At 33.7% G+C, this 26,729-nt stretch overlaps 1 protein-coding gene and 1 non-coding gene across 3 annotated transcripts; both read right to left on the bottom strand.

Annotated features, from left to right (window-relative positions):
• Positions 1–8,215: 8,215 nt before the first annotated feature.
• LOC103992950 (probable disease resistance protein RF45) lies at positions 8,216–12,425 on the bottom strand. 2 transcript variants are annotated; one of them, XM_065118066.1, is made up of 3 exons: positions 11,901–12,425; positions 9,354–10,667; positions 8,216–9,257 (listed from the first exon to the last, which is right to left on the bottom strand). In XM_065118066.1, the coding sequence occupies exons 1-3, from the start codon at positions 12,353–12,355 to the stop codon at positions 8,462–8,464; spliced, it is 2,565 nt and encodes an 854-aa protein (XP_064974138.1). In that variant the 5' UTR covers positions 12,356–12,425; the 3' UTR covers positions 8,216–8,461. The 2 variants fall into 2 exon arrangements, with proteins under 2 accessions (XP_064974138.1, XP_064974137.1); XM_065118065.1 differs by having other exon boundaries at positions 8,216–10,667.
• A 6,819-nt stretch (positions 12,426–19,244) lies between these two features.
• TRNAF-GAA (transfer RNA phenylalanine (anticodon GAA)) lies at positions 19,245–19,317 on the bottom strand. Its single transcript has one exon. It is a non-coding gene; the product is annotated as a tRNA-Phe (tRNA).
• Between the last annotated feature and the right edge of the window lie 7,412 nt (positions 19,318–26,729).

The raw sequence follows: 26,729 nt of genomic DNA, 5'->3' as shown, positions 1-26,729 counted from the left end.
TCAAATAGTGACCCTGATTTTTTCTCAAATGTTAAGTAGGAGCACAAAAATTAGTGAATAAAGTACATTGATGCATAATTGGATCTATTTGGTTTGTCAAAATGGATTGCTTTCAATTATATCTTGCAAAATAAGTATATAACCAATCGTAACTTGAGTCGAAAATGAAGACATGATAATTCTTACAAATTATAATTTAAAATATCAGCATATAATTCGTAAGAATTAATGTGTATTCATTTGCAACTTATTAATCTTTTAATAGAAAAAAAATTACAGAAACAGAATTGATCTAAAATTTATGTTGAGGGTTCTTAACGTGAGAGATGAATAAGTGCGTCAGAGCAAAAGGCTCTTCCTATGCAATTTCTAGTGCGTGCTGGTGTGATTCGAAGGTGCTAACTGGCTCTCTTCCACCAACAATAGCGCAGTGACAAGAAAAATAATTAGAAAAAACCTAAAAATAAGATAAGTTGAGTTATTTTATGAGCAAGCATTCCACGGTGGTTAAACTTTTTTTTATGTATAGATAGAATTTGGGAATCGCCGGTCGCCTTCAACATTCCTCAAAGCTGAATGAGAGAGAGAAAAAGAATTCAAAATGTCAATTTAAGTAATATAAATTATATTACAAAATCGAATTGGTTTTATTTAACCCCATCGGTTCATGCGAGTCATCCAAAAGATAATCGATTAAATTGATTCATTTTGATTTTTTTTAAATAACTAATCCACTAAATAACTAATGTCAATTTTGATTTTGATGTGATCATAAGAAGTACGAGGAAAATCACAACAAGCTTTTTATGGGCAATCCAAGATAGAGAAGAATATATATACATATATACATATATATTTATTAGTTGCAAAAACAAGATAGGAAGAAATATATAATGCATGTATCGATACAATACATGTCCAATTAATTTAAGTGGTGATGGCATGAGAAATTGGAGTCGTTACTAATTTACTATACTGATATTTAGGTTTTTTATCTATGTCCGCGAGAAAGGATAGTAATAATTTTAGTGTACTCCTAGACATCTTGTCACCCATATTCAAGAAGAGTGTGACTTCTTTAAAGATATACTCGTTCATCTTCCCTAACACCATATCGACTACTACACTTATCATCTATCTCTTCTTCCTCTTTTTTACTATTAATTTGATTCCGTCTTCATTGGTGGCTATGCGAAGCCTATATATAATGTAACTAGTGGTCCAAGATACTCCTTTGAGATGAGCTTTGAGATGAGCTGACATAGTGAATAACAAAATAATGGAAGAGCGTATCATATGGGTAGCTTATGATAGTCCCCTCAAAAAAAATGTAAACCCATCAATAGAAGAGAGTATCATATGGCTCGCGTGTTTCATGTTCCACTAGTTTTTGTTATAGATTCTCCAATGTAATGATCTTATATATTAGAATAGATGTGCTCTCATTAGGTGAGAACGAACATGTGGTAATCCAAAAGAATTATACATTACGTGTAGGTAAAGCCAAAGAAAAAGAACAAAAGAGCAAAGGCAATTCCTATTTTATGCTTTCATTTGAATAAAGGAATCGTTTTAAAGTGTGACAGTGCTAAAGGCAGTGTCAAATTGTTTCATGTTATCCATGGTATTAATGACAGCTATTTATTATGATATTTCTTTTTCTTTTGAATGAAACTTTACTGATTAAAAATGAAAACGACCTTAAGGGTTTGTAAAAACCCATTGACAGCTATTTATTATGATGTCTCTTATTTTTTTATAAAAAAATTCATCGTTATATTAATAGATTCGAACTCTTTTCACTTGTACAATAAGTTTTAAGAAAAATTATGATATATTTTAGTTAATATAAATATTTGATCAATGGCATTGCACCTAACATATATTTTAATTAAACTTAAGAATTAGCATGCGATATATTTTATTGCGCCTAATTTCTCCGCACATAATCATAGGCCCTTATTTTGATATAATGAATTAGAAACAAACAATAAGGCATGTGTTGGAATATATGAGATTACTAACAATTAAATTGTTGCACACAGAATTAGGGGTTTTCGTCTTCTTATGCACAATGGTTAACAGCAACAACAAGACGCTGCCTTCTCACCAAGCTATATATATATCCATCCAAATGCTTCTTGATGGTGATGATGCCTCTTGCAAACAAAATCTAGCATTACAATTTCTATTATATAGTGATAATCTTATGATTATAGATAACATTATATTATAATTTTAAAAATTATATTTACATCCCGCAAATGCTAATATAATTTGAGCATTATTTTTTGAGCATTTTAAATATAGCATCTAGATCAAATATAATTTAAAAAATTATCAAATACTAATTTACATTTGAAATATGTACTCACTCTCAATGCACATTTCAAATAGCATTAACTTTCTTAAGCATATGAAAAATTTGTAGCTAAGAAAAGAAGATATTGATATATGCATGTTTCCAATCAAGCTCAAAATTCTCTAACTTACTAAAGTATATGAGAAATTTATAGTTAAAAAAAAACATTAACATCTGTATGTTTAGAATCAGTCTCAAAATTCTCCTTCCCAAGAAGGAAGCATGTCCTCCATTGTTTTTGAGTTAACCTCAATAACCTCCTTGGATTCAATTGGTTTTAAAACAAATTTACTACTGGTCTTTCAAGAAGAGGTAATTTATATAAAATATACCTATATTTTTGGTTTTTTTTTAAAATTAGTATCATCTATTTTATTTTAATTTTCTCAAATAGTGACCTTGATTTACCAAAAAAAATCCAATCTGTCCCTCGAAAATTTTCTCGTCTGTTACATTATTTTTGGCCTGTTATAATATTTTGACCATCATAATAAAAATATTGTAAGACATCATACTCATGAACATGATCAATGATTTAAAGGGATCATTTGGTCGGTCAGTCATTAGTGGGACCATTAGGCTCGTGAGGAATTATCTGCTTTGGTGGTAAGCGTATTCGTACCATTTTGTCCTTTCAGAACTTGTGAGCTCTAAAAGTACATTTGAGGGCAAGGGAGACCAACGGACTTATGAGCTCTTGGTTCCTATACTCCTCAACTAATATAGAATTAAATAATCTTATCAGTACTCTTTCTCATAGGAGAGTAGGCCTCAGGCCCTCCTTTTAACGATTGACTATTGGTGCTGCCCATAGACTCCTAAGGAATTGTCTACTTTGAATGGTGGACATACCTGTACGATTTTACTCTTTTACAGCTCATAAACTCTAAAAAATATTTCTAAAGGTAAAAAGGATCTGACAAACATATAAATCATTGGTTCTCGTACCCTTCAACTAATATAGAACTAAATGACACTCGACCATATCAAATTCATATCGTAGATGTCAAAAGACAACAACGTCCATATCAAATATAACTACTCTGGCCAACGTAGGAGGATACTTTGACACTCGACCTTGACAATACTTACTAAGATATTAAACACTATGATTAGCATAAATGATAAATTTTGGGATATGGATGCCTGCAACTGTATTATGCCCGAGCAACTCTATCAAATAGATCTTTGTTAGGTTTGGTATCAATTATATTTTTATGTTTAGACGTATAATTTAACTTAAGGGAAATATTAAAAGCTAAACTTAATCATTAGATACAATGAATTGGGAAAAGGCATCATAAAATGATGCAATAAAAGATTGCATTGAATATGATCATCATGAAATGGTGCATGAACCTTTGATTATATTCATTGAATGAGTCCTGTCAACTTTACTCTCAGTGCATATAAATAGATAGGGATTCATGTAGGAGTGTGGTGAAATGAAAATTTAAAGACTTTATACACCACCACAATTAAATACCACTCTCTCTCTTCCCACTTGTTTGTAGTGGTCGATCCTCCTCTCCTATTAGTTTCTCTTCATTACTTAAATGCTCTTCCTTCTCTTTTAATTATCTTATTTTATGTTCCTTAGCAAGACATTTGCATATGATTATGTTCGAAATCATCGAGATATTATTATATAAATATAAATATATATATATATATATATATATATATATATAATTAAATAAATATCTGTTACGATAACATCCTATAGTATGATCTAACTATCAGTATAATAGTCAACTATTTTTTCGTGGCTTATAATAATATAAATTATTATTTATTAGTATGAAAAATTGAATAAAGAATGTTAATGCATAATTGGACCTATTAGGTTTGCCAAAATGGATTACTTTCAACTACATCAGAAAAAAAAAAAAGTATATAACCAATTGTAAATTGCTTACAATAAAATGAATAAATAATTTATTGTTGTTGAGATATAGGATTGGTTAGTGCATTATCATATGGGTGATATGTCTTAGAGTCCATGTATGAATGTCATATATGTCATTTAACATAATAAAATTAAAAATATAAAAGAATGATCATTTAAATGTGATCAAGAAATTAATGGTAGAGCTACCACCATTAATGGTGTCTCCGGAGAAGTATCTACGATTATGCCTTGTGCTTCAATGTTAATTGAACCTGTGGCCACTTGTCCATTGCCTATATTAAAAATCTTGAACCTAAATTTTAGGTCAATCCTCTTCTTGCAATCTCTTTTATTAAGGAGTTCATGAGCTAAAACTGAGGACACATTACTTCTTACAAATTATATTTTGAAGTATCATCGTGTAATTCATAAGAATTAATGTGTATTGATTTTTAACTCATTAATCTTTTAATAAAAAAGATCACAGTAATAGAATTGATTTGAAATTTATGTTTAGGGTTCTTAATATGAGAAATGAACAAGTGCGCACAGGTCCACTTAGCATCAGAGCATAAGCCTTCTAGGTAACTTGTCATAGGAAAAGTTAATTGCTACAGCTAACACTATCGTTGCCTCCAGCAGATGACTACCTTTGTGACAGTCTTTAGTTGTTAAGCATCCTTATATCGTCTTGTGTGGAGTAAATGCATAAGACATGAATGAGAGAGAGAGTGTGTGTGTGTGTTTTTGTGTTGTTGTCTTAATCCTAAATTAATTGCTACAGTTAACACCATCGTTGTCAAGCATCTTTATATCATCTTGTATGGAGTAAATGTATAAGACATGAATGAGAGAGAGAGTATGTGTGTGTTTATGTTTTTGTCTTAATCCTAAATTATAATGTTCACAGTCATATTCCTAACAGTTCAAAATGATAAAAGTAATAAAAGAAAACCTTGCCTTTTGCATCAAATCTATTGAAATATTAACGTAAACTTTATGAGTAAATAGGATACACGTCTTAGTTAGGATATGAGTATTTGGAAGTCGAAGTTTTAATCTCAAACCTATTATAAATAGAGGGCATTATAATACATTAAAAAAAAAAAGAGAGAAGAAAAGATGTCTCCCTGAAATGTGAGGATATATACCTAAAAGATCTAACTTGTTGGTTTTTAGAACATCTAAATCAAATTTTAAATACTCTAAATCTGAAAACATGTCTTCCTGATATTTTAGCTTACCTTCTAGAAGGATTTTTAGTATTCTCATGACATTTTTGAAATGATTGTTGCTAAATTTTATATAATTTTAAGCCGTAATTATCTCCTGCTTACAAGTACATCTTAACAACTGGAGATCATTATAGCCATATTATAACAGCTAATTGCAATTGTGGCTTAGTTACTCGGTCTAATTTACTAAACGATGGAGCCAATAAGGTTGTTAGTTTTTGTCTAGGACTGTGCTTTGTGTTCTAGTGTTAGCTGGACCTGTGGCCACTTGTCCATTGCCTACGATAATAGAATCTTGAACGCAAATTTTTGGTCATTCATCTTCATATAATCGCTTTTATAAAGGAGTTAATGAGCTGAGAATGAATCCACATCAATTGTTATGAATCACGTTATGAATTGTTCACCGTGTAATTCGTAAGAATTAATATGGATCCGGTTTGAGCTCATTAGCTCTTTAATAAAGGAGATTGTAGGAAGAGTATCGATCCAAAATTTATATTCAAGATTCTTAGTGTACGCAATGGTCAAATGTGTAGAGGTCAACCTAGCATCTCACAGCATTAAGTGCAGTCTTAGGCAATTAACTAGGTCGTTAATAGTCTGGTCTCAGCTCACTCAGAGGCAAAGCTACTACATCTAACACCAGCGTAATATGATCCATAATCAAAATCTAGCATCGTTTATACGTTGAGGTTTAGCATAACGATGGCTCCATGCCATAATGTGTCTCCTATAATAATTCTTTTCAACTTCACTTTCGTTAGATATAATCTATGTCAACTCTATTATCATTATACACAATAGTAGTTCAGACTCATATGAGCATGTGTTTTTTCGGAGGAGCACATGTCATCTTTAGAAAAAAATGGTACAAAGTTGAAAGAATGATGGTTAAAGAAATTATATCATTCTTTTAATATACCATATGTTCTTGATATTTGGGTTAGCAAGTGCGATGTCATGTAGATTAGTAAGTATTAGAACAATTATTATGGACTTTCGAAGAATTTTTATTTTAATTCTTTCTATTTTTTTTTTTTAAATAAGTGATAAAGATGGGATTTGATTTTAGAATCTTAAGATATATTGTCAAAATCTTTATCGGTTTTAAGTTAAATGATACATTTATTTTATTTTTTTTTATAAAAAAATTCTAATAGTATATTTTCATTTATGCCTCTTACTAACAAGTTTTATTGAAGAAGTAAAGAAGCTTTAAATACATTAAAGCTTTTTAAAGTTTTTCTTATCTTCTATCATGTCTCAATAAGATGATGCTCCTATTAAGATACCATGCAAAGAATGGTTTACGAGCGAGAGTCGTGAGTAGAGCAAGAGCAGATCGCTACTACTGTTGCGATTGCTGTTGCTGTGAGGGCACAAGCATTCCTTCCTTTTGTTCCTCTTAAATCCGTCTTTCGTTCTCCTTAAGTCTGTCGATTATTGGCGGATCAACGAAAACTATCGTTGACCGAAGGCAAGGGTGATGTTTTGCTTTTCTCGGTAGTGTTAGTCGTTGGTCGAAGGCAAGAGCGAAGCTTCGCTTTTCTCACTGCTCTGATACCATGATGAAAATAATAGAAGATAAGAACAATTATTGAAGAAGCTTTATTGAAGAAGCGAAGAAGCTTTAATACATTAACATGTCCCTCATATAGTTGAATTTCTCTCAACATAATGGAAGATTTTTCTCAACAGAACATAAAGATTTCCTCATAAACAAGAATCACCAGAATTAATCCGACAGAATGTTGCCATATAAACAAGAAAGACAATATTAATTGTTACATTTACTATGACGACACTGAACACTAGATGTGAGTTTCGAATCAGCATCATATACATCATTCAATGGAATGAAATAGAAAGAAAAAGGAAAACTAATGATCATTTGAACACCATCAAGAAATTATCTAGGATTGTCAATTACCTGTCTTCAAAATCTTGAGCACAAATTTTGAATCAATTCTCTCCATGCAGTCTCATTTATTAAGGAGTCCATGATTGAAAATGAAGACATGAAAATTCTTATAAATTATATTTGAAAATATCATTATGTATGTAATTCGTAGGAATTAATGTGTATTCATTTTCAACTTATTAATCTTTTAATAGAAAAAGATTACAGAGAAAGATTCTTAGTGTGAGAAATGAACAAGTGCGCTCAGGTCCACCAACAAGGCTCCTATTTCTATCTCAAAGGTGCTAACTGGCTCTCTTCCACCAACAATAGCGCAGTGACAAGAAAACTAATTAGAAGAAACCTAAAGTAAGATAAGTTGAGTTATTTTATGCGCAAGCATTCAACGTTGGCTAAACTCTTTTTATGTATAGATAGATTTGGGGAATCGGTGGTCGCCTTCGACACTCCTCAAAGCTGATTGAGAGAGAGAGAGAGAGAGAGAGAAAGAATTCAAAATGTCGATTTAAGTAATATCAATTATATTACAAAATCGAATTGGTTTTATTTAAGCCCATCTGTTCATGTGAATCATCCAAAAAGTAGTCCATTAAATTGATTTATTTTAAATGATTAATCCAGTAAGTTATGATTTTAAATTGATTTAAAATTGATTTATTTTAAATGATTAATCCAGTAAATAACTTAGTTTTCGATTTTTTTTTATTTTTTTGGTGCGACCATCCAATCAATTTGATATGATTCTAATAACTTAACTACTAAGGAAAACCACAACAAGCTTTTTTATGGACAATCCAAGATAGAGAGGTACATTCATATGTATATATACAGAAATAGAAAGAAATATAACATGTCCGTCTTCATACAATACATGTCTAATTAACATTTAAGCGAATGGTATTGTTGTGTGAGAAATTGGAGTCGCTACTGCGGTGGGAATGAACATAATTGCTGTGTCCGACCGACCATCGTGTCTGATGAACACCGTTCGCACTGAGGCGAATGGTATTGTTTCCTTTCCATGAGTTAAAGCATTCTTGTTTCACCAGTTAGTCCTGTATTTTAATGGAAGGCACGTGCTGGATCTTGTAATAATCCTCCCCAATATCCTTCTGTATCCTTCTCTGGATAACTTGCATTCCATGCAGTTCAAATAGCTTCAGTTGGGTGAGTCCTCGCAGTCCCTCCGGAAGCATTCTCATGTTGGAGCAATACCAAAGACGTACTTCTCTGAGGCAAGGCATCGCCCCCTCTTCCACCCTCCACTCCTCCAAGTCTTGTAATGTCCCAAGAGACAAATATCGCAGCCGGGGGAAGCCACCCTTGGGAAACACCAAAACTCTCCCCACGACTGCTTCATCTTCCAAAGTAAGACGTTCGAGGTTAGGCAGTGTTACGAGTATGGAAGAAACATCATCACTCTCCAACCTTGTCCCATCAAGAATAAGAATTGCCAAGTTGGGAAGAAATGGAGCGTCGTGGTGGATATTGTCCATATGAAGCCTCTTCAATGGTCCCCTAAATTGTAAGTATCGAAGGTGAGGGTGATTAGATGAACACAGTATATTTGCTGGCAACACTTCTCCCACCACGTACAACCAAACAAGTCGGTTTAATCTCCCGATAGCATTGGCCAAACCTTCCACATCCGATCTTGATATTTCTAACAAGACCAAGCGTCGAAGATTTCTCATTCTCTCCAAGCTACCATCCCGCACCCATTCCCCACTTTGAACTTGCAACAGTGTATGCATATCTTTCAGGCAGCATCCTGCTTTTGGCTCAATTGGTGAATCAACCATGAAATATCTTAGCGTTTGGATCTTCCAAAATGAACTTGGTATCCTAAAATTATGACCAAAAGAGATAAAGGTCTGTAGATTGCAGAGATTTCCAATAGATGAAGGCAATTCCTCTACATCTGATGACAGGTTTAAGTACCTCAATAGGATCAAGTCTCCGATCTCACTTGGCAAGCTTCTAATAAATACACTCTGGAGGTCCAACACCCTGAGAAACTTGAATCGATGAATCATAAAGTTGCTTGGCATAACGACACCATATTTAAGAAGGAAAAGAAACGATCGCAGTTTAGGGACAGAGAAATTGAGTGATATATATTGATGCACACCTTCATCATCTGTGACACTAAGACGTCGTAGATCAGTTGGACCGCGTATGTCGCTAATGGATCTGCAGCTACTGGATCTGCAGAAGTTGAGTTCAGTAGCTTCATAACGAGCCACGTCTAACAGCAAATCATGGATTCGAACAGATCCCACACCCCCAGCCGAATCCCTTTCTACCAACTGTATCATGCACCTATTAATCAGCTCTGTCAAATACATCTCTGCCAGGTCCTCCATTATTTGACCCTCCAGGTCTGACCCTACGAAACCCTCGGCAATCCATAAACGCATCAACCTATCAGCGTCGATGTCGTAGTCCTCTGGGAATGCAGCAAAATAAAGAAAGCAAGACTTGAGATGATGAGGTAGATCATTGTAACTGAGAGCTAATATTTTGTGAGTTTGATCATCGGTTTTGTTAGGTACATGTGAAATACGTTCCAAAGTTTGGCTCCACTCATAAGCTCCATGCTTACTCCGTAGCAGCCCGGCTAAAACCACGATCGCCAGAGGTAATCCGCCACATTTTTTGATGATTTTATCCTGAAAATGCTGCAAATGAGGTGGGCAACATGCATTAGAAAATGCATTTTTGCAGAACAAAGTCCAACTTTCCTCCGACTCGAGAAGTTTGAGATGGTGCGGAGGCCTGTCCGGGTCTGCAGTTTCGGCAACATCCATTTTACGTGTGGTGAGCAGTACTCGCGATGCTGTGAATTCTTCGGGAAAGGCTGTCTTGATTGTTTCCCAATCTGAAACCTTCCAGATATCATCCATCACCACCAGATACCTTGTTCGTTTTAAATGCTCCCTGATCTTGTTCTTCATCTTTCGTTCATCCATTTCCCTAGTTTGACTGTTGTCTATATTCATAGTTTGCTTCATGATATTGGTCAAGAGTTCTCTAGCCGCATACGATTGTGACACAACTATCCATGCCCGACACTGAAAATGATCTTTGACGGCTTGGCTATTGTAGACTTTGTTGGCAAGTGTGGTTTTGCCCGAACCACCCATGCCGACGATGGAAATGACGGCACGTCGTGTTACATGGAGATCACATAGCTGATCCGTGATGACTTGGATATCGTGGTCAAAGCCAACCACATCCTCTGCTACATCATATCTGTACTTATAGACAGAGTTGTTATAATAAGTGAAGAACGAAATTGAAATTATATAGAAACGTTATGAGATAATTAGAAGATCGGTTTTGGGAGAAACAAAACAGAACGACGATTCTTTTATGAATCACTAAAATCAAAGGGATTTTCAAGTTATCAAAGGGTGCCAATACAGGAAGTTTGGTAGCTAATACATTGGCACATAGATAGATCATCTGCTTGATTTTTATTTCTTTAAATCTGGGATTACGATGCTTTCCTATGGTGATGGCACACCAAAAATTAACTATTTCTATCAAAACTTTCTCTTTTTTTTTTTTGGTGCAAAATTTTCTAAATGTTATCTTATATGTGACTTATATTAAGAAAATGTCACCCATTTTAGTAGATGCCGATGTTGAGAATTATATAAATCGTCACAAGACATTTGATTTGGTCTTTGTTGTTATGAGTATAATATGAAGTTGCATAATAGTTGATGGGCAAATAAAATCATTTTTACTCATCACAAACAAGGAGATTATCAAACTTATTTTAGATCATGGTGAGTAAAAGCATGAACGATAAAACACTAAGGATAAAGCATTTTATATTTATAATGTGCAGTATATATTATAAGTCTATCACTATTAATCGTTGAAGTTTCAAAAAGCATAGATTTAAAGATACTAATTACTTTTGAGTGTATCATTTCAAGAAGTTCCGATGTGTACATCCAAAGGCTTATTTTTGGACAATCATGACTAAAGATAATTTTATATTGTGTTGTGTATTCAATACATATATTTATTTTATGAAAATGACCTTTGATAAGGATATTAATGTTCCTATTATTAATACCATTATTTCCATTTAAATTTTCTATTTGTTATATCACGAAGTATACTGCAAACAAAGTATGATTGATGACACATTAAAAAGTTAATAATTTGTCGATAGTTTTGTTATATACTTCTTTTGCCTTCTTAATTGAAATAAATCTATTCAACAAGTTAGATAGATCAATTATACATCAATATTATTTATTCATAATTTTTCTTGTCACTAGTTAAATTGATCAGCTTAGATGTTGATCCAAACCGTTTATTCTTTGGGAGATAATTTTTATCTTATTAATGATGATTTCAGGCATAGTCATGCAAAAATATTTATTGTTGAAGTACATAAAATAAAAAAAAATAAATGATCAAAAGAGATGAAGAGTATAATTTTTAAGTAACGAAGAGAACGCTTACCTGAAAGTAAGATTTGTGTCTTTGATGGGGGCCAAGGATGCGGATGGAATGCCTTGGATGCCAAGTTCGGATGCGTGCTTGGATGTCTCTTGAAGATTCCTATTGATGCGCTGCAAGCTCTTTGTAAGCTGATGACGAGCAAGAATTCGGGTTAGGAGGTTAGCAATACATTTGAGGGTACGTTTTTGCCTCGATCGACTGACCCGCAATGTATACTTGTCAACAACATCCTCTATGTCATAAGCTAGACCTCGAATTTGATTTACCCACTCTTGTACCAATTCACTATGCTGATCTCTAGGTGTTTGATCCACATCCTTGAGAAAAGATAATAACAATCTTAGTTTTCTCCTAGACACCTCTATCTCGTCATCCACATTCAAGAGGAGTGTGACTTCTCTCAAGGCATACTCACTCAACTTTCCTAACACAATATCAACTACTGCACCTGCCATCTATCTCTTTTTCTTACTCTCTCCTATTCCACCTTTGTTGGTGACTATATAAATCTCACATATAATGTAACAAGTCATCCAAAACACTCTTTCAAATAAGCTGACATAGCGAATAAAGAGCTGATGGAAGGGCATGATATGCCTTGCGTAAAATGATTGCCTTGTGAGCTTATCATATGCAAACAGTGAGCTATTAGCTATTCTAGCATGCTTACAGTTGGCCGTGGAGTAGGATGTGAAGCTCCTTAAGATTGAATTTGATTCTACGGAGGTGGTGAAACTAATTAATGTCTTGAGATATATTAAATTCTTAGTGGATTTCTTCCAAGAAATCAAAGTTTCTTATATATTAAAACAGATGTGTTGATTGGTTGGCTCGATATGCTCAGTTAATCAGATCTTCTTTTTTCTTAATGAAGAGATCACGAATCGGATTCTCTTTTATCTTTTTTTGAGTGCTGCTGGTTGTATTCATCTTATCTGGTCACTGTAAATTTTCTTTTGATAAAAAAAAAAAATGGTGTAAACCTCATGGACCGAACCAAATTCCCAGCGTGATATGCCCAGCATAAAATGTAATCATCGATCATGAAGCGAATCGTATGCCTAGCTTAACATGTACACCCCATGCTTTTCGAACCATGCTTTATGTACATCAGTATCTTTCAAGTTGGAACTAATATGAAGTTGAGACTGAGATGACCAACTTTAACCAACTTGTACACACACACACACACACACAAACCTTTACTTATCTTATAGGAATGGTTTGAAATATCTTCCTACAAATAAAATATAGAACGATTCATTCCAGTTTGTTCACTCATGTTAAACCAAGTTTGAGCCGAGAGATCCAAAACCTTTTTTTTTTTCCCAAAATAAAATTAAACTGAACAAAAATGAAAAATAACCATTAGCATCCGCGGAAACCAAAATATCAAGTTCAAGAGGCTACTACTATCCTATCCGAGTAGGGTGAATACTTTGAGTGTTTGGTAAATAATAGATGAAAACTATATTTCAAATATGTAATGATGTAAGCGTTGTTTGATAAAATTATATTGTATTTCAAAAGTCTAATGAATATTATGACACATTTTTCCTTCCAATATTTTAATTATTTTTCAAAAGTATGTGAATAAATTAAATAAATAAATGAATGTATGAATCTTATAAAATATTTTGTATAATCTTTGAAAATAAATAAATAATTGTGAGAAAAGGGACAACACAAAAATAAAGAGAAGGGATGAGGAAATGAGGGTTACAATTTCTATTATATAGTGATAATTTTGTGAATTTAGATAATATAATAGGATAATTTTAATTTTTAAAAAAATTATGCTAGCATCCTGTAGATGCGAATATAATTTGAGCATTAGCAATTAAACGTTTTCAATGTAGCATCCAAACTAAATATGATTTTTTTAAAAAATTATCAAAAAACAATTTATATTTTAAATGTGTTCCCAAATACACCTTATTTATAATACCGAACCCTAATTATAATATTAAATTCCCTAAACATATGAGAAATTGATAGCTAAGAAAAGAAGATATGAACACGGGTATGTTTCGAATCAAGCTCAAAATTCTCCAACTTTAGATATTTATAGTTAAGAAAAGAAGGCATTAACATCTGTATATTTAGAACCATCAAGCTCTCTAAGAAGGAAGAATGTCTTCCTCCATAGTTTTTAAGTTAACACCTCTAACCCCCTCCTTGGATTTAATAGGTTTGAAAATAAATATTGTTCAACAAAATATATTGCCCGTCTTTCAAGGAGATGTGGCTTCCCTACAATGTATCCATATTTTGTGTATTTTCGAATTAGTACATCTCATCTTTTTTTTTCAAATAGCACTTCTAATTTAAAAATATATCCAAATTATCCTTTAATTTTTTCGTATACTATAGTGTTTTGGCCTGTTATAATACTTCTGACCTATTATAGTGTTTTAGCCATCACAATAAAAATATTATAGGACATAATAAAAAATGTGATCAAAATAAACTCATATCCTCAGTCAAACTAATTATAAGCCTAAAAATATAGTAGTGTAATGAGCCATGAGCAATGATAATAAAAAAGATACAATATGATATCGCTTATAGTATTTTTAGTATCTCGATAGAACACTGTAAACACTATAAAAAATACCATAAATTCTATTGAAAAACATTATGGCAATTAAAAATTGATTAAAAAATGATCAAAAAACTTTAGTGAAATTTTTTTGAGTATTTTAGATTTTTGAAACTATTTGAAAAAAAAAAGAATATCATTTAGGAAATACTCAAAATATACATATTTTATAGAGAAATCACCATTCGGTACCATTAAAGATCACATCACTATGAGGATTCAAAAGAGTATCGACAAAAACATATCTATATATAACAAAAATAGTAGTCGAAAATCCTTTCCTGAGCTAAAATTCATCTAACCAAATAAATTAAATTTTATGCCCAAATGAGTACATGAGTAAAGACATGTGTCTAAAAATGTTTAGTTGTGAGAGAACAATTGAAGAAGTGATCAACAAATTCATGTTGTACAGGGCAAAAGATACGACAACGTCCTTAAAATTTTACCAACTAATCTAATGGACATATGAATTTAATTAATAAGTTGACTTGTTTATATCTAAATACATGTTACATTATACAAAACATTTATAGTAAGTTTTATTTTCATTTCAATATATGATTGGTTAGTATATTAGTGAACTAAGTGGCAAGCATCAATCCATGTGTGATTGTCGTGTACGTCACTTAATATAATATTTTTTATTTTTTATTTTTATTAGTTTCATTTTCATGAGACGTATGCGATGCATGTTATCTTATTAATATCAAGTTTAAGTTAGTTTAAGAGGGAATATTACACAATTAGCTTAATCATTAGATATTTATTGAAGAAGTTTTAGCTGGAATACATTAACATGTTCCCTCTCTTTCTCACAGCTCTGACAATTATTGAAGAAGCTTTATTGAAGAAGTAAAACAGCTTAAATACATTAACATGTCCCTCTCCTATTTATACAGATTAAGAGAAAGGGGGAAATCTTATCTTCTATCATGCCCCCGCAAGATGATGCTCATGTCAAGGAGTAAAGCAAGAGCATATTGTTGCTGCTGTGATTGCTGTTGTTGTGAGGGCACAGGCATTCCTTTCGTTCCTCTTAAGGTCGTCCTTCGTTCTCCTTAAGTCTGCTGACTGTTAGTAGATCAACGAAGACTATCGCGGTGAGGAAGATGAGGATTGGCCACGGAGCCTCAAGTCCGTCGATTGTTGGTAGATCAACGAAGACTATCGTAGTAAGGAAGATGAGGATTGGCCACGAAGCCTCTTAGAAATTTGACTGTAGCGGCGTTGGTCCCAAAGACACGGGCGAAGCTTTACTTTTCTCAACGGCGTTGGTCGCTAGCCGAAGGCAAGAGCAAAGCTTCGTTTTTCTCACTGCTCTGATACCATGATGAAAATAATAGAAGATAAGAACAATTATCGAAGAAGCTTTATTGAAGAATAAGAATAATTATTGAAGATTCCTTTCGTTCCTCTTAAATCCGTCCTTCATTCTCCTTAAGTCCGCCGACTGTTAGTAGATCAACGAAGACTATCGCGGTGAGGAAGATGAGGATTGGCCACGGAGCCTCAAGTCCGCCGATTGTTGGTAGATCAACGAAGACTATCGCAGTAAGGAAGATGAGGATTGGCCACGGAGCCTCTTAGAAATTTGGCTGTAGCGACATTGGTCCCGAAGACAAAGGCAAAGCTTTACCTTTCTCAACGGCGTCGCTAGCCGAAGGCAAGAGCAAAGCTTTGCTTTTCTCACTGCTATGATACCATGATGAAAATAATATTCGCTAACCGAAGGCAAGAGTGAAGCTTCGCTTTTCTCACTGCTCTGATACCATGATGAAAATAATAGAAGATAAGAACAATTATTGAAGAAGCTTTATTGAAGAATAAGAATAATTATTGAAGATTCCTTTCGTTCCTATTAAGTCCGTCCTTCGTTCTCCTTAAGTCCGCCGATTGTTAGTGGATCAACAAAGACTATCGCGGTGAGGAAGATGAGGATTGGCCACGGAGCCTCAAGTCCGCCAACTGTTGGTAGATCAACGAAGACTATCGCAGTAAGGAAGATGAGGATTGGCCACGGAGCCTCTTAGAAATTTGGCTGTAGCGGCGTTGGTCCCGAAGACAAGGGCGGAGCTTTACTTTTCTCAATGGCGTTGGTCGCTAGCCGAAGGCAAGAGCAAAGCTTCGCTTTTCTCATTGCTCTGATACCATGATGAAAATAATATTCGCTAACCGAAGGCAAGAGCGAAGCTTCACTTTTCTCACTGCTCTGATACCATGATGAAAATAATAGAAGATAGAACAATTATTGAAGAAGCTTTATTGAAGAAGTTTTAGCTTGAATAGATTAGGAAGAAGGATTTCCTTTGACATGAGGATTTTTCTCAATAGAATAGAGAGATTTCCTATTGGGAAAATATTATCTTCTATCAAATACATTGTTTTGGGAAAAAGCATGCAATAAAAAATTGCATTGAGTATGGTGAAAACAATTTTTTTGTCTTTGTAAAAGAAGTGTTTGCTACCAAGATAGAGCTTTGTAGGTAAATGTCACCGTTCTCTTCCTCTCCCATTCCCCCTTGACGAGTCTTGGTTGAAGGTAAGTGGTCGATCTTCCTCCCCATTTAGGTTTTCTTAATTACTTTGATGAAATTTTATGTTTGTCAGCAAGCCATTTCCATATGATTATGTTCGTTATTAAGATATAATTACATTAAAAAAAAGCATAATTGAACAAATGTCTAATAGGACTACACATTCCATAGTATGATCGAACTTCCATTATAATAGTTAAACTATATTTTCATGGCTTACAAAAGAATATCAAATGTTAAGTAGGAGCACAAAAAATGGTGAATAAAGTACATTGATGCATAATTGGATCTATTTGGTTTGTCAAAATGGATTGCTTTCAATTATATCTTGCAAAATATGTATATAACCAATCGTAACTTGAGTCGAAAATGAAGACACGAAAATTCTTATAAATTATATTTGAAAATATCATTATGTAATTTCTAGGAATTAATGTGTATTCATTTTCAACTTATTAATCTTTTAATAGAAAAAGATAACAGAGAAACTCATGTTCAAGGAAGGTTCTTAGCGTGAGAGATGAACAAGTGCGCTCGGGTCCACCATGCAACAGAGCAAAAGGCTCTTCCTATGCAATTTCTAGTGCATGCTGGTGTGATTACGGTGCACGTTGAATATTCTATCTCAAAGGTGCTAACCGGCTCTCTTCCACCATCAATCTCTTCAACATTCCTCAAAGCTGAATGAGAGAGAGAAAAAGAATTCAAAATGTCAATTTAAGTAATATAAATTATATTACAAAATCTAATTGGTTTTATTTAACCCCATCGGTTCATGCGAGTCATCCAAAAGATAATCGATTAAATTGATTCATTTTGATTTTTTTAAAATAACTAATCCACTAAATAGGTTGGTTTAATTTTTTTTTTTTTTTGGTTTGATCATCTAATTTGATATTATCGTACAAACTACGAGGAAAATCACAACAAGATTTTTATAGACAATACAAGATAGAGAAGAATATATATACATATATACATATATATTTATTAGTTGCAGAAACAAGATGGGAAGAAATATAACATGTATTGATACAATACATATCCAATTAATTTAAGTGGTGGTTGCGTGAGAAATTGGAGTCATTACTAATTTACCATATTGATATTTAGGTTTTTGATCTATGTCCTCGATAGTAACAATCTTAGTGTACTCCTAGACATCTCTATCTCGTCACCCATATTCAAGAAGAGTGTGACTTCTTTAAAGATATACTCGTCCATCTTTCCTAACACCATATCAACTACCACACTTGTCATCTATCTTTTCTTTCTCTTTTCTATTATCTATTTGATTCCACCTTCCATGATAGCTATGCGAAGCCTATATATAATGTAACAATACATCCAAGACACTCCCTTCAGATAAGCCGACATAATGAATAAAAAAATAATAAAAGTACATAATATGCCTTATGTAAAATGATTGTCTTATGAGCGCATCATATGCGTAGCTTGTGATAGTCCCCTCTATAAAACTTAAACCCATCAATTGAAGAGCATATCATATGCCTCGCGTGTCATATTCATGTTACAGATTCTTCGATATAATGATCTTATATATTAGATTAGATGTGCTCTCATTAGGGGGTGAGAACGAACATGTGGTAACCCAAAATAATTATACTATCACGTGTAGGTAAAGCCAAAGAATAAGAACAAAAGAGCAAAGGCAATTCGTATTTTACGCTTTCATTTGTCCATTGCATTACAAAGGAATAGCTTTTTTCTGTTCTCTATCACTGTTTCAAAGAAATTTCCTTAATATCACTATCATAAACATCACCTATTCCATATATCAATAACAACTTTAACACTCTTTTTTATTTTTTTATTAGAGAAAATTATTAATAGTTAAATATCATGAATACAAACTCACCTATAATTTGAGAGTGAGTGTATATATGCTAAATTATTAATAATTAATAGTAAGTGATTTAACTATATATATGCTAACTTATGCTTTCAAATATGTAAATATAAAATATATTTAGTGTCAACTAATAGTGCTATATATAATCTAAGTAAGTCCAGTTAAGAGTTAGTCAAATATGGACCTGACTTAGTGTCAAATATGCATAGTAATTCTTTTTTAATAAACTAAAGTTGCACTCCATTAAAAATACTAAGATCTAATCCATTTTTTGTGACAAATATTAAGTTTTGATGGTATATATATATATATATTTCAAAGTGATGTAAAAATGCGGTGAGCGTGGATCGAACACGCGACCTTCAGATCTTCAGTCTGACGCTCTCCCAACTGAGCTATCCCGGCATGATAATTATCTTTGATATATATTACAAAAATTTATTATAAGATGAAAACATCAAATACCACACTCAATATGCATTTTGGAAATGGACGTACGAGATTGCATCCCAGAGAGGAAGATCATCACGTGATGGTGATGATGCCTCTTGCAAACAAAATATAGCATTACAATTTTTATTATATAGTGATAATATTATGATTATAGATAACATTATATTATAATTTTAAAAATTATATTAGCATCCTACAAATGCTAATATAATTTGAGCATTATTTTTTGAGCATTTTAAATATAGCATCTAGACCAAATATAATTTAAAAAATTATCAAATACTAATTTATATTCGAAATATGTATTCACTCTCAATCCACATTTCAAATAGCATTAACTTTCCTAAGCATATGAAAATTTTATAGCTAAGAAAAGAAGATATTGATATATGCATGTTTCCAATCAAGCTCAAAATTCTCTAACTTACTTAAGTATATGAGAAATTTGGATTCAATTGGTTTTAAAACAAATATACTACTAGTCTAGAGGTAATTTCTCTAAAATACACCTATATTTTAGGTATTTTTTTAATTAGTATCATCTATTTTATTTTAATTTTCTCAAATAGTGATCTTGATTTTAAAAAATATATCCAATTTGTCCCTCGAAAATTTTCACGTCTGTTACATTATTTTTTGGCCTGTTATAGTGTTTTGACCACCATAATAAAAATATTGTAAAACATCTACTCATGAACATGATAAATGATTTAAATGGATTTTCAACCTCAATCAAACAAACTGTAAACATAAAAAATATAATATCATAATATGTCACTTAAAAGTGTTTTCAATAGTATTTATTGTGTTTTTAATACCTCAATAAAATACTGCAAATTTATTGAAAAATACTATAGCAGTTGAAAACTGATAAAACAAATAGGCAAAAAAATTGATGGGATAATTTTTTAGTGGTATATTAGGTATTTTAAACTATTTGAGAAAAAAATAAAATAGGAGTATCATTTAGAAAATACATAATAGATAATTATTTTCTCAAGAAATCATCGTTCAAAAAATGCCATCAAAGATTAGCATTATTTCATTAAAGATTCGCATCATTTCATGCACACGAATGATCCAAAGAGTAAGGACAATAACAAATCTATAAATAACAAGCCAACAAATTAAATCATTCCGTCATCTAAAATTTATTCACCCGAATTAAATTTTATATGCAAAAAGAGTTTAGAAATGTGTTTTAAAACTAGTTGATAAGGGATCATTTGGTCGGTTAGCCATTGGTGTGACCTTTAGATTCGTGAAAAATTATCAGCTTTGGGCAGTAAGCGTGTCCATACCGTTTTGCCTTTTCATAATTTGTGAACTTTAAAAAGTACCTCCGAGGGCGAGGGAGCCCGATGTACTTATGAGCACTTAGTTCCTATACTCCTCAATCAATATAAGATTAAATAACCTTATCAGTACTCTTTCTTATAGGAGAGCAGGCCTTAAGCCCTCCTTTTAATGATTGACTATTGGTGCGGCTCATAAACTCGTAAGGAATTATTTGCTTCGAATGATACGTATACCCGTATAATTTTATTCTTTTAGAGCTCATAAACTCTAAAAACTGTTTCTGAGGAAAAAGAAAATAGACATATGAGTCATTGGTTCTCATACAACTTCAACTAATATAGAACTAAATGACTTTATCACTAGTGGTGCGAGAACAATTGAAGAAGTGGCCAACAAATTCATGTCGTAGATGTCAAAAGATACAACAATGTCCATATCAAATGTAACTACTCTATCCAACATAGGAGGATACTTTGAAACTTGATCTTGACAATACGTAGTAAGATATTAAATACTATGATTAGCATAAATGATAAACTTTGGGATATGGATGGCTACAACTATATTATGGCCCGAGCAACTCTAAAAAGTAGATCTTTGTCAGGTTTTTGGTATCAATTATATTTTTATGTTTAGACTTATAATTTAACTTAAGGGGAATATAAAAAGATAAGCTTAATCATTAGATGCATTGAATTGGGAAAAGACATCATAAAATGATGCAATAAAAGATTGCATTGAATATGATCATCATTAAATGGCGCATGAACCTTTGATTATATTCTGAGTCCTTTCAACTTTACTCTCAGTGCATATAAATAGACGGGGATTCATGTAGTCGTGTGGTGAGAAAAAAAGTTAAAAGAGCTTTATACGCCTCAACAATTAAATACCACTCTCTCTCTTCCACCTTGTTTGAAGTGGTCGATCCTCCTCTCCTATTGGTTTCTCTTCATTACTTGAATGCACTTCCTTCCCTTTTGATTATCTTATTTTTATGTTCCTTAGCAAGACATTTGCATCTGATTATGTTCGAAATCATCGGTACTAAGATATTATTACATAAATATATATAACTGAATAAATATCTATTACAATAACATCCTATAGTATGATCTAACTATCAGTATAATAGTTCAACTATTTTTTCGTGGCTTATAATAATATAAATTGTTATTTATTAGTATGAAAATTTGAATAAAGAATGTTGATGCATAATTGGATCTATTAGGTTTGCCAAAATGGATTACTTTCAACTACATCAGACAAAAAAAAGTATATCACCAATTGTAAATTGCTTACAATAACATGAACAAATAATTTGTTGTTGTTGAGATATATGATTGGTTAGTGCATTATTATATGGGTGATATGTCTCAGACACCACGTATGACTATCGTATATGTCATATAACTTAATAAAATTAAAAAATATAAAAGAATGATCATTTAAATATGATCAAGAAATTAATAATAGAGCTACCACCATTAATGGTGTCTCCGGAGAAGTATCTAGGATTGTGCCTTGTGCTTCAATGCTAATTGAACCTGTGGCCACTTGTTCATTGCCTATATTAAAAATCTTGAATGCAAATGTTAGGTCAATCCTCTTCAAGATATCTCTTTTATTAAGGTGTTCATGAGCTAAAAATGAGGACATAGTAATTCTTACAAATTGTATTTTGAAGTATCATCATGTAATTCATAAGAATTAATGTGTATTCATTTTTAACTCATTAATCTTTTGATGAAAAAGATCACAAGAATAGAATTAATCTGAAATTTATGTTTAGGATTCTTAATATGAGAAATGAACAAGCGCACACAGGTCCACTTAGCACCAGAGCAAGGCTCCTAGGCAACTGACATCGTTGCTTCCAATATTGGCCTTACTCGCAAATGACTACTTCTGTGATAACCTTTAGTTATCAAGTATCTTTTTATCACCCTTATGTGGTGTAAATGTATAAGACATGAATGTGAGAGAGTGAGAGAGAAAGAGAGAGAGAGAGAAAGAGAATGTGTGTGTGCGCGCGTGCGTACATGGGTGTCAAGATTTTGCGTACCAGATTCCAAGAGTAATTTCTTATTGTAAATTATAATATTCATGATGATATTCCTTATAAGATTTTGTATCAAATCTATTGAAATTTTAACGTAAACTTTATGAGTGAATAGGATACAAGTTTAAAAAATCTTAATTACGATGCGAGTCTTTACTTAATTAAAGTCGAAGTCTTAGTCTCAAGCCTATTATAAATAAAGAGTATTATAATATATTAAAAAAAAAGATGAGTTAAAGTATCAGAGGTTAAGATGGGATATAAAGAGAAATAAACTTTTGTATATGAACAAATACTAGTAGGTCATAATACGTAGCAGAATTAAATATAATCACAATCAAATGAAACATCAAAATTTATATAGAAAACCCCTCCAACGTGAAGGGTAAAAACCATGGGGCAAACTAGAGATAATCCACTATAAGAATAATGAATATACAAATCTGAATCTTTGTCCAAAACCCTAGCAACAATCTCAAGAGAATAACTTGAATACAAGGATTACATCACTATGCACAATATTCAAATTCTTCCCAAGTAATTACAGTAAGAATATATTGTAAATCTGATCTAACATTAGATGAGAATACTACCTGGATGATTGAGAACAACCTCTCTGTGTTGTCCTTGTCTTCTTCCATTTCTTTCTCTTGTTTTTTTATCTTTTTCTCTTTCTTTTTTAATCAAGTTTATACTATAAAAATCTACCTCTTTGCTATAGTTTTCCTCCCTCTTTTCGCAGCCACCACACCCTCTTAATTTGATATAGGGTTTTACTTGAAAGAGAGTGGGCTACGGGTTATTAAAGCCCACTATGGGCTTAACCTGTGAGCTGTCAGCTCAACAACCTCCCCCTTCAGCCCATAAAAGATGTCTTATGACTCCTCAATGTGAAGTAATGCTGATCAACTGTCGGTATATCTCTTTTTTTTTTGTATAAGGTCTTTATTAACATGTGTGCTGTTAGTTGGACTGTGCTTTGATCATTCATCTTCTTATAATCACTTTTACGAAGGAGTTAATTAGTTGAGAAAGAATCCACATCATTTGTTATGAATCACGTTATGAATCGTTCACCGTGTAATTCGTAAGAATTAATGTGGATCCGGTTTGAGCTTGGTAGCTCTTTAATAAAGAAGATTGTAGGAAAAGTATCGATCCAAAATTTATGTTCAAGATTCTTAGTGTCCGCAATGGACAAGTATGTAGAGGTCCACCTGGCATCATAGCATTAGGCACAGTCTTAGGAAATTAATTAGGTCGTTAATAGTATGGTCTCAGCTCACTCACACGCAAAGCTACTACAACTAACACCAACGTAATATGATCCATAATCAAAATCTAGCATCGTGTATATGACGAGGTTTAGCATAACGGTGGCTCCATGCCATAATGTGACCCCTATAATAATTCTTTCCAACTTCACTTTCCCTACATACAATCTATGTGAATTCTATTATCGTTATACACAATAGTAATTCGACTCATATGAGCATGTGTTTTTTCGGAGGAACACATGCCATCTTTTAGAAATAAATTATAAGAAGTTGAAAGAATGATGGTTAAAGAAATTATATCATTCTTTTAAGATATTAATAGAACAATTATTATGGACTTTCGAAGAATTTTTCTTTTAATTCTTTATATATTTTTAAAAAATAATTGATAAAAGATGAGATTTGATTTTAGAATCTTACGATATACTGTCAAAATCTTTATCAGTTTAAGTTAATTGATACATTTATTTATTTTTCTATATTTATAATAAAAAAATTCTAATAGTATATTTTTATTTATGCCTCTCACTAACAATTTGACCTTTTAATCCTAATCCTCCAACCTATTGACGGTTGTATCTGCCGTCTTGTGCAAACCCATCTATGGAATCACAAGTGACGCAGAATTAATCCGACAGAATGTTGCCATGGGAAGATATAGTTTACCAAACAAGCAAAATAGTAATAATTGTTACATTTACTATGACGACACTGAACACTAGACGTGAGTTTCGAATCAGCATCATATGCATCACTCAATGTAATGAAACAAAAAAAAAAAAAAGGAAAAACGAATGATCATTTGAACACTGAGACGGCATATGTTGGGCCCTAGCCACGTCACCACTGATGCCCCGTCATGCCACTGTCAGGTCAGCAGGAAAGCTCTCCCATGCACCGGTCAGGACCCGGACGCACTCCTCGGTACGTCCCGTCTCGAAAAGCTCGGGACGACGCCGTATTGTCACGACCTTAGCTGGTTTTGCCTAAGGCGTGCGGCACCCTCGCGCGTCCGTCCACAAAGGTCAGCCTCCCCGAAGTCTCCCATTGTCCCTTAGGACCAACAAAAGAGAGAACGGGTTAAAGAGAACGCCTCAATCGGGATCCACAAGCAAACATGTCCGAAAAACACTTCATAGACAATGCAAATTATAAACAGACTTTACAAGCTCTGAATAGTTGCACAACAAAGGGTAAAATGGTCCATTATAGACCGAAAAGCTCTCGCACGTGTCCACATGACACAACCTTTATTTACAAGCCTAAAGAGGCCACCAACCCAACTAACATGGGACTATTTAGCCTTCGGCCGCCCCTCTACCTGCTGTACAAGGTATAAACATCCCAAAAGACAACGGACAGACATAAGCATTACATCCAACATCTTGTTCTAGAAGTTTGTCCGTTACATTCTCCCCCACTTATCCCTTCGACGTCCTCGTCGAAGCCTTTGTGAACACTGCAACTCTTCACCTTTGTTGAGTCTTCAATCTTCCGCTCCAACTGCAATGCGCCTCCTGGCTCCCAGCTGCTCTCCGCTGCTGTTTTTGAGTAGTCGAATCTTTGATCCGCCATGCTACTTCAACTCACCAATGACTCTGACTCTGGTGTGGGGTTGGCTGAGTTGTGTTGATCCTTGTCGATTCTTGCGGATCCACCAAATGAAGGAAAAGACCATCTTTACTGCGCTAGTCTCTCAAAATTTCCACATGCTGCTTGAACTGGGTGGATGCTTGTTGGAGCTTTAACGAGCATCGCCTCGCAAACTTCTGAAGTTTTGGGTCCTTCCTCCACAAAATCTGCTCATTGACTCTTCTTTCAGTTAGTTGTCACATCCAAGTAGGTTCGCATCACTTCCGCTTTCGATTGGCATTTCGTTGGGAAATGAAGCGGACAATCTACTCTCAGTAGCACTGATCACCGTTGGTGAAGATTTGACAACTATTGTCTTCCATTATCTTCGAAGGGTCTTTGAACTTGTGCAGAGCTCCTCTACTGGATAGATAAGAGAACTGGGGTACTCGGTTTCGCCCATTCTCTTAAGAGTTGAGAAGGCAAAGGTTACTTTGACTTCGCCCGCTTCCTCGAGGTTGTACTTCATGCATCGAGCTGGTTACTGGTCTTCGCCTGCTCTTTGCTCACACTTCTGAAGCACTTGAAGTGTTTGCACTCCTTGCGTTGAGTTAGCTACTGTGATTCACCTTCTCAATGCCATCGAACTTCTGGAATGCGGGAAGTTTTCACCCCAACTTGGAGTAATTCTCCGATAGATGAGGTCGCCTCTGGGATTGTACCGTCTTCTCCATCAACCATGCCGCCTACTCCACTGAGTAGCAAAGGTACAGCACCGCGTACTGCCTACTTCGTTCCTTGGTCGTGCACTCTTGCATGACCCGAAGTCCTTCACTTACGGCTATCTTGATGAGAAACTTGTTGACACCGGTCTTACGAAGTTTCTTGGCCTCTGCCCTTCAGCCTTGTCTCGGTACTTGGAGATTGCCTCTGCATGCTCCACCTCCTCGGCCCCTTTCATGACCAAGCGCTCTCCCTCCGTGAGAGCAAGGGATCAATGACTTGTACAGAAGTCCCGCCTCTGCGGTACCATGGCGCTGCCATGCCCATGGCCCTACTATCCATCGCCTCGCATCTATATCCCTTTTCTGCATGATCAGTAGAAATATCTCTGTGGCACTCCTCTGAGTCCACCTCCATTCTGACTGATGTTT

This window comes from Musa acuminata, chromosome BXJ2-7 (assembly GCF_036884655.1).
Source record: "Musa acuminata AAA Group cultivar baxijiao chromosome BXJ2-7, Cavendish_Baxijiao_AAA, whole genome shotgun sequence".
Taxonomy (NCBI): Eukaryota; Viridiplantae; Streptophyta; class Magnoliopsida; order Zingiberales; family Musaceae; genus Musa; species Musa acuminata.
Note: the sequence above shows the minus strand (reverse complement) of the source record. Positions and strands in the feature narration are given on the sequence as shown.

Bases quoted from the DNA above. Each gene is read 5' to 3' on its own strand.
- LOC103992950 (XM_065118065.1), bottom strand. From the start codon at position 12,355: ATGGCAGGTGCAGTAGTTGATATTGTGTTAGGAAAGTTGAGTGAGTAT. The intron at 10,668-11,900 runs GTAAGCGTTCTC...CTATAAGTACAG, and splicing joins GACACAAATCTTACTTTCAG to ATATGATGTAGCAGAGGATG.